At 39.7% G+C, this 12,079-nt stretch overlaps 1 protein-coding gene across 3 annotated transcripts in view; it reads right to left on the bottom strand.

Annotated features, from left to right (window-relative positions):
- Positions 1–12,079, bottom strand: part of CIDEA (cell death inducing DFFA like effector a) — a 68,581-nt gene that overhangs the window by 23,684 nt on the left and 32,818 nt on the right. The window contains exon 5 of one of the 3 annotated variants that reach the window (XM_073631316.1): positions 7,038–7,299. The exons of the other annotated variants lie outside the window; for them this stretch is intronic. Coding sequence (XP_073487417.1) covers positions 7,233–7,299 — 67 coding nt within the window. The 3' untranslated portion in view covers positions 7,038–7,232. Of the gene's footprint in view, positions 1–7,037; positions 7,300–12,079 lie in introns of those variants that run through there. 3 annotated transcript variants of the gene reach the window in all.

Genomic DNA, 12,079 nt, shown 5'->3' on the forward strand with positions numbered 1-12,079 from the left:
CATTGATGTTAAAGGGAGCAAAACACAATCTTAAGAACTGGGGTATGTAAACTTTTGATCAGGGTCATTTGGGTAGTTTCTGTTGCCATTATGATTTTAAAAAGAGTAAATACAGTTGATAGAAAATAAATGGCTTCAGCCAAACACTAACCATGAGTGAGAAAAGTTTTTGTTTTATCATTCATATTCTCTGAAAAATAGCCAAGAAATCATAAATTCTGCCAGGGTATGTAAACTTATCAGCACAACTGTATATAGCCTCAATAGGGAAAAAGCATCTCTCCTTTCCACTCTGAGCAATAATTTTTTTTATGAGTTATATATGTAACAAATAAATGTTACCAGCTCAACTTCACCTCATCTTTTGACCTAACCCAATGGACACATACTTCCACTCACCTCAATGGTAATACCCTTGACCTTGTATTCTCCCATCTCTGCAACCCTGGCAACCCCATCAACATCACCCTTCCTCTCTCTGATCACAACCTCATTAGTTTCACTGTATCCGTGCCTCCAACCACCCATCCCTCCAAGCAGCAAACAATTAGTAGTAGGAACCTTTGCCACTTTAACCCTTCTCTATTCTGCTACTGACCACCTATATGACAATCTAACCCCTGTCCTGTCCTGACCTGGCCACCTCTGTCTACAATAGTTCACACTCATCATTATTATTATACAGGATTTATATAGCGCCAACAGTTTACGCAGCGCTTTACAATATAAAACAAAGACAATACAGTTATAATACAATAAAATACAAGAGGATTAAGAGGGCCCTGCTCAGAAGAGCTTACAATCTTCAGGAAAGCCTATCACGTCTCCAACTAACCTTTTACCACTTCCATCAGCTCATTCCACAGTTACAACCTTTTGTACCACCTGCCCCACCCTATTAGACTGTAAGCTCTTCTGAGCAGGGCCCTCTTAATCCTCTTGTATTTTATTGTATTATAACTGTATTGTCTCCCTTTTATATTGTAAAGCACTGCGTAAACTGTTGGCGCTATATAAATCCTGTATTATAATAATAATAATAATATTGGATGTTGGCAAGGTGGGGGTCTTCCGTCTCTACATATAATCAGGATGCTCTTCCAAAATGTGTGTCTTCCTTATAGGCTATCTAATTTGAATACTTACAAAATGCGATATCATCAGATGTAACCTCGGAACTTGAGTGCTACATCCCTTACGCTGGTCTGACAACTATACCTCTGGCATTTGTCTAATACTGTAAATGTCAACCAAGGATGCATTATAATTTACAGTATAATAGTATGGTCAGATCAACCTATGGGTGCACATTCATTTGAAATTCAATAAAGACATTGAAGTATGGATACAGTCAATTATATCTGGCAAATATTGCTGCCACTTAAGATAACGCACCCATATAAAAAGGTCCAACAATTGTACGCAATGCAAACATTTACAACATTATATGCATCTACTAAAGATGTGGGTCTGGAGCATTATTTTAAAAGACTGAAAACTGGCATTGTATAAGGCGTCTTAAAAAAACTTTCTACACTTTTTTATATTTAATAGAGTTAAAAAGTGTGGAAACCTTTTGCAGAACCCTTGTATTGGTAAGTTAGGGCACTGTAAGTTGTGGTAGATCAATTTCTGTTACAAAAACTTTTAGGCAGAAAAAAAAAAAAAAATTAAAATTAAACCTGAAAAGGTACCAGCCTCCTTGTGATCCTTACCTCATCACCACCACTAAACCTCAAACTAGTGACACTATCCTGTATTTGAATACTCCCAGCAGCCTTGCAGCTGGTCAACGAGTTTGGGTCATACTCGGGAGCAAAAGTGAACTGAGGTAAATAATTAATCTACCCCTTGAACCCTGCCAGACCCAGACCACCTATTCAGAGTCAGTTGGTTTGGGATGACAGCTTTAAGTACCTGGGGATTTGTATGGGGCAGTGGCGGTGGCCAGGTATATGGACCTCAATCTGAATCCCCTTCTAGTACAGTTTTCAAAGCGTTGAACAGACTGGAGGTCGCTCCCTCTGACTCCGGTAGGGAGAGTTAATCTAATTAAAATGGTCTTCCTCCCAAAGTTTCTCCATCTTTTCAGAAATAGTCCAATACTGATCCCGGCGTCATATTTTAACAAACTAAAAACGATATAGTCACTTCCTTTCTGTGGTTGGGTAAGGTGCCAAGACTGGCAACGTCCACACTGCAGTTGTCAGTGGGACAGGGAGGATTGGCTCTCCCCAACTTTCAGCAATATTATTGGGTAGCCATACTAGTGATGGCCCGATGGTGGTTCTCGCAACCCAAGGACAATCCGGCAGTGACCCTGAAAGCTGCGATTCTGGGATCATACGCTGCACTTAGTAACTTAGTGTTTCATGGAGTCAGGGCCCATTCCAACTTGACGACCCTAATGCGCACAACCATTACGCTCTGGCACAAAGCCAGGGCGATTTATCGATCTCCGGCCACAATCTCGCCCCATACACCCATATGGGGCAATCCTAATCTTCCCCACCTGCGCAGTGTGTCTGACCCGCTGGTTTGGGCAGCTAGGGGTGTAGTGGGGCTAAAACATTTGGTAACAGAGGGTAGGTTGAGCACATTCCCGGAACTTAAAGAAAAATACAAACTACCCAACTGGATGTTCTTTCTGCAAATGAGACATGCATTTCAACACCAGTTTCCCAGTGGTGTCACCCTTGAGTCAGACCCGGTAAGATTGCTGACCACCAAAGTCCTGACAGCACCCTTATCATCAATATATTTCCACATATCAGCCTCTAGGCCCACAAAACTCACTAAGGCATTTGCAAGCTGGAAACGAGATTTGCCATCTTTTGAGGAGGAGGACTGGGAGACCTGTGTCTCCTCATATGTTTCTAATATGATCTCTGCTAGAGACAAGCCACGTAGATTTGCTGCTATCTACCCAGACAGGTCCCCGGCCTGCACTAGATGCAAAAACCCAGAGGCCTCCTTTATACACATGACATGGTCATGCCCTCTATTGCAGGAGTTCTGGGAACAGGTCCTGGCAGATGTTAACCAAGCGGCAGGGATCTCTATCCCACTGTGCCCCGAAACTATGCTGTTGAATGTGATCGCTGACTCTAGTGTTGGGAAATATACAAAATTGTTTATAGCATACTCTACCTACTACACTCGTAGGGAAATTATGCTGAAGTGGAAATCAGGGATGCCGCCCACCGTCACCGACTGGAGAAATACCCTAAATGCTGTACTACCTCTATATAAGATAACATATATTAACAGGAACTGTCCGAGTAAATTTGACAAGATATGGTCCTCATGGACAGACACCTGGGGATCCCTGCCATTGGAGGTCTCTCCACCCAGCCCGGAAGCTGACCCTTAGCTCTGACCCTATGGGGTCGGGCGGCTTATGGACCTGGAAATGTTTGAAGGTGCTCCTCTCTCCCCCCCTCCTTCCCCTGTCCCCCCCCCCCTTCCCCTATATCTTCCATACCCACTTTAGCCTGATTCACCTCTCCCCCCCCTTCCCTACTCCCTTCCCCACTGGGGAAACCCCTTCCACCATAACTATTTAGAAATCACTAGAAATCACTGGTTCGGGTAAGAGAGTTCCCCTGGTAATGATTTGCTAATCATATTCGCAAACTCTGTTGAAAGCTTGGCAGTTACTGATAATGCAATTACCTGTAAATAATACTACTGTAATTGTACTTAACTCATGCTTTATGTACATAATGCTGTAAACTGACATGTAAACATTGTAGTTGGAAATAAAACGAACCATAAAATTCCAGTAAACATTATAACACCAAGGATAAAAATGCTATTGTGGCAAAAACCAGTGATAGTAATTATCATGCAAGCATCATGCCAAAATGTCACATGAGGAAAGTTCTGGGGCCTACTTATGTACTGCTAAATTTATTTACACCAATATCATATGGTCCAGTGTTGTCTTTATCCAGATTGCAACAGCAAAATCTTAAAAGCATCTGTAGTACTTTTTATTACATAATGATACGTGATGAAAAATCCCAGTACAACTAGCACAATCTAATTTTATAAAAGGAGGATTAAGGTTTTACCAAGCCTGTGTTGCTTCCTTACACTGGAGAAGTCAGGGAAAGAACTACAATGGGTCCTTACAATTTAACCAAGGGTAGACAGATGGCTCTCTGCCTGTTACGCTTTGTGGGGCAGGCCTGCTTTTGACCCGTCTTAAGCATATCGGAAACCCAAAAACAAAAATTTTATATACTGCAGATTACTAGTTCTTAAGATATAGTGGCTGCATTAGACTTGTCTGTCTATAAATGGTTATGCTAACTCCCAACTGTATCTATAAAAGCAGCCATGGCTGTCAGAGGCTGGACTTCAGATAGGTCTGCCTATGTTCATTTCAATTACATTTTCACCTGATAATCCTGCGCAGAACACACTTCCTGTCTACACTCTTTTCTCCATAGTATTTAAGGGGCATCCATGACTGTCACTCAAGCTGGACTTCAAACATGTCTGCCTTTGTTTGTCTCCATTGCATGGTGGATTGGACTAGTAGTTTATACAATAAAGATCTTTGCACTTGCTTACAGGAAGGCACTATGGCACTGCATTTCTGGCACGATCAACAGCTATTTTCTGTACCGCTGAAAATGTCCTAAGCCTAGACAGTGAAAACTAATACAACCAGGACATCCAAGGATGGGCAAGTTGCATTAAATTATGTTTTTTATATTTTGGGTTTAGTTAACTTTAAAGTGCATCTAAACCAAAAACACATAGATCAAACTTGTCACTGCACAGGTTTCTGTGTCTGTAGACTGCATAGGATCATTTGCGTTTCCCAGCGACTCAAAGCAATTGAAGTGGACAGAAAGTAAAAAAACTTGTAGCTTTAGGAACTCAAAACATGCCTTTTTAATGGTGTAGGAAACTATATTCACTGACACCCTGACTTTTTCTTTTTGCACGCTCTCTAAAGGAACGACCTAAACTTTTAGGGGGTCACAACTTTTCACAAATAATTTAGGTTACTGAAAAATAACGTAACTTTTTTCTTCTAAGCTCTAGCAGCTGCTTACCCTTGTATCAATTTAGGGTATTCATGGATCTTGAACTGCTTCAATAAAAAACTGGAAGAATGGTTCTTAAACTTTTGATCTCTAGGTTTTGTTTATTTGGATGCAGGCTTGAAGTTTTGATGCCATAGGTGTAAACACAAACTAGAACAGTTACAAAAAAGATCTCTGAGCTGCACTGCTAAAACCAGTCATGAATAACACATGGAAATAAACAACTTCACTTGAACAACTTCATTTGGCTAGTTTTTGAAGTATTAGCGTGTGTTTGTGTTCTGCTTTAACTCTCAGTTGAGTAATGAGACCGCCAGACAAGGAGGCTGAAAGCAGGATATGCTGGCAGGTGTGGCCGGTCTCTTCTTGGACACAACTGGGCACACAACAGCTGCGCTTTGCACAACAGCTGCTTCTTAGTGTAAGTCAAGACTTGTAAAAGTTAAGGATGATTTTACTCTACTCGGGGGGGGGGGGGGGGGGGGGTGTTCTCTGAACACACAGCCATATGTGAACGACGGGCAAGCAACAGTGCTGGTTAAAAAAAAATATGGACATTTTAGAATGGGCTACTTTCCTTGACTCTTCACTCAGTCATGTCCTTCAGGGAGCAATGGAAGTTGTAGTCATTACATCACAGCACAGTATATAGATAGTGAGAACTGTAGTAATCTAGATGCAGCACACATCACCATTCCTCCCCAGCTACAAGCTGATTTATTTGAAATGCATGGAGGATGCTGTGTAATATAGGACTGCAAATGTGAACTAAGCATACGATATTTTAAAGACTGGGAGAATGAAGTCTCTTTAATTGCATGTAGTTCAGCATTTAATAAATTGAAGATACTGGGAAAGCTGCACAGAGCACATAAATATATCTTTAGAATGATACATATAGAGGTTTTTTTCCAGTATATAGGTTATCTTGATAACATTCCCAGTCGAAGTCTCCTAAGAGGAAGTGCATTGGATCGGAGCTAGCAACACGACGTCCTTCTGTGCCGGGCCGTTCTGCAGGCTGCCGAGCACGATTACAACACACATTGCCTGATTTTAGCATCTTGGATGCAAGTACATTTTTTTTCAATAAATCAGTTTTATATACAGTAATGAACAATAAGCCTCGTCTATTACTTTACATATTGCCTGATGTGACATACGGGAGTAAGGATTTACAAGCCTGACTCTGGGTCTCGAAGCCGGCTGGCCATTTGACTTTAAAGCAGGATTTACACATATGCATATGATCTCTTGGTGGGATCATTCCTTCTGGTAAGCGGCTCATCTTAGTCATTCAGCGCGGTGGCGATACCCTCTTTATGTGGAATTAATCGATCCTCATCAGGATCATTCAGTTGGAACTGCATGTGGGAAGCTGGATTCACATATATACATTTTTTTTTTCTTTTTTTTTTTTACACATCCATTTTTATGTGAAAACATGAACTGTGGAACGTTGTTTCTATTTTCTTATTATAGAGACTTTTCTCTGCTGGATACATTTGTTTCCAATACCTAGACTTTTGTGTAGCAAATCCTTTTTCATTAAGCACTTATATGTTGTATTTACTGTGGGTTTTTCCTTTTTTATTAATTGCACAACATAATTTTGGATCACTATATACACACACATTTATATTGTGCCAGTCAAATTACAGCGCATCTTATTTATTCATGTTATCTTGATAACCATAAAATGTACATAGAAGAGTCGGCACCACTGGAAATTCAGTCTTTAATTTTATTGTTGTCATATGACCACGATAAAAAGAACACACAGACGCGTTGCGGCATGCAGGCCTTGTTCACAGCACATTCTAAAGTGACACACACTATATATATATATATACACACATACACATATATACATACATACACACACACACACATACATACATACATACATACATACATACATACATACATACATACATACATACATACATACATATATATATATATATATATATAATAATAAAAAAAAAAAAAATATCACACACACGGAAGTTCATCACTACCAATCAGATGTTCTCTTCAATCAAAGTAAATAGGTAACATCCATGTGTGTGTATAATCCTTACACAGTGCAAAATATAGATCATTTTCTAAAAACAGACAGATTTAATTGTAACCATTTTAAATATGCTTTTTTGTCTGTTTTTTTTTTCAAATGTTTCTTGGAGCAGCGCCTCGTCTGTATATTCCAAAGAGTTGGGTCGGTCTGACAAATCGTCTTAAAAAAAAAAAAAACTATCCATCATCATCACACATCAAAAAAACAAAAGAAAAACAAGACGAGTCTGCAACAGCAGTTTCTCCACCTGTGGCTCTCCAGAGTGATACGTCTTTTATTAATGACAATTTCATGTTCCAGGACCTGGTGAGGTCCACTCTAGAGAGCTTACAGTCGGAGACAACGGGTGGTTTACATGGTATTACAACGCATGATATTTGTGAAGGTAACAGGTATTTTTACCCGGCTCAAACATGAAGTGCAGCAATAGAGATGTTCCAGACTGGTTGAACGAGATCTAGTTTCTCTTGAAGAGAGCCAAGATAAAAACAGAAATCGCCATATTTTTATAATGAAATATCTTACAACAGTAAAGAGAGCTGCCATTAACACGCTAAAATCTCATAAGAAGGTAGTTATCAGACAACTTAACGATGCATCTACATATAGCATCTTACCCAAAAATCCCACAAGCAATTTTGCACGTCAGCTCTCCCATCTTCTGGATTTTGGTCGGGAAATGGCGGTTTTGACAACAAAAATGGTGGAATACCTTTTTGTCAATGACCCAGAGATCCCAGTCTTTCATCATTTGCCTAAACTACACAAAATACCTGTTCAGGGGAGACCTATAGTTGCAGGTATAGGCTCCCTTTTTGAAAGGCTGGGTCACTGGGTTGATCAATTTTTGCAGCCCCCTGGTCGAGAGGTTACCTGGTTACATCAAAGACACCGCAGCTGTCCTGATCAATGTACAAAATATCCGATGGCTTGACAACTATAGCTGGATGTTCTTAGATATAAAATCACTATACTCCTGTATCCCCTTTCATGGCCCATATCAAGTGGTATGGTCGCTACATAGATGACCTGCTCTTGATATGGGAAGGTACCAGTGAAGAAATTAACCCTTTTGTCAGTTTTGTTCATTCTAATCATTTGAAATTTGGAATTCAGTCATGAGTTCCAATGCAATAATATACATTTTTTGGATATTAGTTTGCAAGGTTGTAACTCCTCAGGTGATATAAATACCAGAACTTATCATAAGACATGTGTAGGCAATTCACTACTGCTAGCTTCCAGCTGTCACCCCTCACACACTATACGGGCAGTGCCAGTGGGAGAATTTATTAGGACCAAACGTAACTGTTCAACTGTGGAATATTTTACAGATGAATGGAATATGGTATCCTCTCGGTTGCAAGCACGTGGATATAATAAACAGGATATAGATAGAGCCCTAGTTATAGCCAATAATAGAGACAGGGGAACCCTTCTGAACAAATCTTGTTAAAAAAAAAAAATCAAATCAGTTAAAAATCACCCCATTACTTTTGTCACTATGTACTCACGTGAATTTAATAAGATTACTAGCATTATACGTAAACATCTTCCCATCTTATCCACAGACAAAGACCTTAGCTCTATTTTGTACGCAGGGTGTAGGTTTTCCAGCAAAAGAGCCAGCACACTGGGAAATATTTTTTCTCCAAGCATGTTTCAATCAGAGGCTTATACAAAAACATGGTTACACACCACAGGTTCTTATGTTTGCGGTGTTAAAGGGGTTGTAAAGATTTGTGTTTTTTCACCTTAATGCATCCTATGCATTAAGGTGAAAAAACACCTGGCAATGACGGCCCCCCCATTTACTTATCTGAGCCTGTTCACCAGCTGTGCACGTCCCCGATGGTTGGATAGATAGATAGCAGTGCAGCCATTGGCTCGCGCTACTGTCAATCACATCCATGACGCGGCCCGCCGGTCATTGGATGCGATTGTAGTACACTCATGTTCCACAGGTAAGAGCTTTAAAATTACGAGATTATATCAATTGTGCAACTACCAATGTGGTATTTGTGGTGGAATGTGTAACATGCCATCTACAATATGTAGGGTGCACTACAAGGGCTCTAAGAACTAGAATAAGCGAACACCACCACGGAGCATCTTATGAGTCAGATAAAGGATTATCAAATATTTCAAAACACTTTAAATATCACCTTTTAGGCAATATGTCATCTTTTACATTTTATGGTTTATAAAAGGTTAAAAATCCAACTCGGGGCAGTGACAGACACCAGAAGCTCCTCAACCGTGAGGTATGGCGGATCTTTAGCCTTCGCACCAGATTACCACTTGGCATGAATAATAGATAGGACGTTCCTCCATTAGGCTGTTCCAGGTAAGGACTACTCTTGGGGATTTTCTCCCAATGAAGGAATCTTTCTTTCTTTCTTTCCTTCTCATTTAATTGCTTTTGCATTCAGATAAAATACTTTCACTGTTTTTAGATTTCATTGTAACCGTTTTACATATGCTTTTGTCTGTTTTTTGAAAATGATATATATTGTAGGGATTATACACACACACACACACACACGGATGTTACCCATTTAACTTGATTGAAGATAACATCTGATTGGTAGTGATGAACTTCCTTGTGCATATTATATATATATATATATATATATATATATATATATACACACATACACACACACACACACACACACACATACATACATACATACATAACATACTACATACATACATACATATATATATATATATATATATATATATATATATATATATATATACACATACATACATACATACATACATATATACATATACACACACACACACACACACACACACACAATACATATATACATACACACACACTATGTGCGTCATTTTAGAATGTGCTGTACACAAGGCCTGCGCGCCGAAACACATCTGCGTGTTCTTTTTATCATGATCATAGGACAACAATAAAATTAAAGACTGAATTTCCAGTGGTGCCGGCTCTTCTACGTACATTTGTGGTTCGTTTCTGGATGTGGGAGGGACATCCTGAACCAGAGCACCTGGACTAGGTGTGCCACCGTTCATCTCATCATTTGGCTTTCTGTCCAGAGTGGTGTAACTTTGTGTTGCATCTTGATAACCATGCATATATATTTAAAGCTAAATTTGAAGTATGGATTTTATTGGATGATTCTCATTGAATGAAAGGCAACCTCTGAGTAGACGTGGAGGAGAGATGGGGCAGCGATGTCATGGCCTTCACCTTCTCCAGTCAGGGGTTTGAATGCAAGGTATTCTGTGAATAGCACTGCCCTGAGTACGCAATCCCCTGTGGCTACTATGCAACAAGGAGCTGTTTAGCACAGGACCCGAAATACACACGTATTACTGTAGTAGCAAGAGTACTACAGCGATTCTCTACTTCCACAATAGCCCATCAGGTATAGTATACGCAAACTTACATTTGTCAAAGCTGAGCCTATGTAATTATGCAATAAAATCCATACCTGGAAGCTGCATACCAAAAAAAACTTTTTTTTCCATACAAATAGAGCTTTCTTTTGGTGGTATTTAATCACTGCTGGGTTTCTAAAGGGCACTGATGAGAAGGCACTAATAAGTCGCACTGATAGATGGCACTTATGGCAATGATAGGCAGCACTAATGAGCACAGAAAGGCATCATGGATGAGCACAAATTTGCAACACAGATGGTCACTGATGATCAGTGCCGATTACCTGTACAGCTCTCGCCTGTGAGAAGATGCTGCTGATCGGCTTTCCGTGATAAACAGCACTGCCGTGTTTACATGTGATCGGCTCGGATCGCAGTGCTGCGGGTGCACGAGAGCGTAACACTGAAGCGACGTCATATGATGTTGTCCCAGAACGAGAGGGGATCCTGCCCGTCGTCATTTTACTATATGGTTGGCGGGAGGTGGTTAGAGTTAATTATTGGTATTTTTTTTAAAGGCCACCCAGTGTTAATGATAAGGTGGAGACTCAGTTCCTTGCATAGATGGAAAGTGCGGCAAGGGCTGGGACAGCGATAATGGGCAAAAGTGTATAAACCTATTACAAGACAATTTTATAGTACATTTCATAGAGCCCCGACTAGAAATGATGCTCTGTTGGTAATCTTAAAACCATGCAGAGCTTATTACTAATGTTCATATAAAAGAACATCTGGGTAGCAGTGACCATAACATGATTTCATTTATTTTAACTGTAAGCAACAAATGCATAGGGGATAGATAAAAACACTTAACTTTAAGGAGAGCAAATTTTCCAAGGATGAGGGCTGCTCTCCAAGACTTAGACTAGGAGGAAATATTGTCATTATGAACACAGAACAGAAATGGGAATTTTTCAAAGTGACTGTATGTGAACACACTGCAAAGTATATTCCATGGGCAAGAAGTTTAAAAGGCTAAACCTAAGTGGCTCACATCCCAAGTTTAAAGCTATAAATGACAAGAAAAGAGCTTTTTAAAAATAAAATATATATAAAAATAAGTGGAACACTATTATCTTTTAAATGTTACAAAGAATATAACAGAATATGTAAAAAGGAAATAAAAGGACACAAAAATGTAAAATGAATGCCAGATTGCAAAAGATAGTAGGACAAACCCTCCCAAAAAAGTCCCAAATATATTAGTAGTAAAAAGGTCAGGTCTGAGCATGTAGACCTTTACAAAATAATCTGGAGTGGGCGACTGGGGACAAAGAGAAGGCAACGTATTAAATATCTTCTTCAGTTCTGTGTATACAAAGGAGCATGGGGAGCTTATGTCCATAATGGGATGGTATGACAGTCTCAAATGATCCACTAGGGCTCAAAATTGATATGGTCCAGAAATATTTAGACTGAATAAAAGCACCTGGACCAGGTGGCATCCACCCACGGATCCTAAAAGAATTGAGCGCTGTCATTTCAAAGCCATTGTTTAATTGTTAGG

This window comes from Aquarana catesbeiana, linkage group LG05 (assembly GCF_042186555.1).
Source record: "Aquarana catesbeiana isolate 2022-GZ linkage group LG05, ASM4218655v1, whole genome shotgun sequence".
Lineage (NCBI taxonomy): Eukaryota > Metazoa > Chordata > Amphibia > Anura > Ranidae > Aquarana > Aquarana catesbeiana.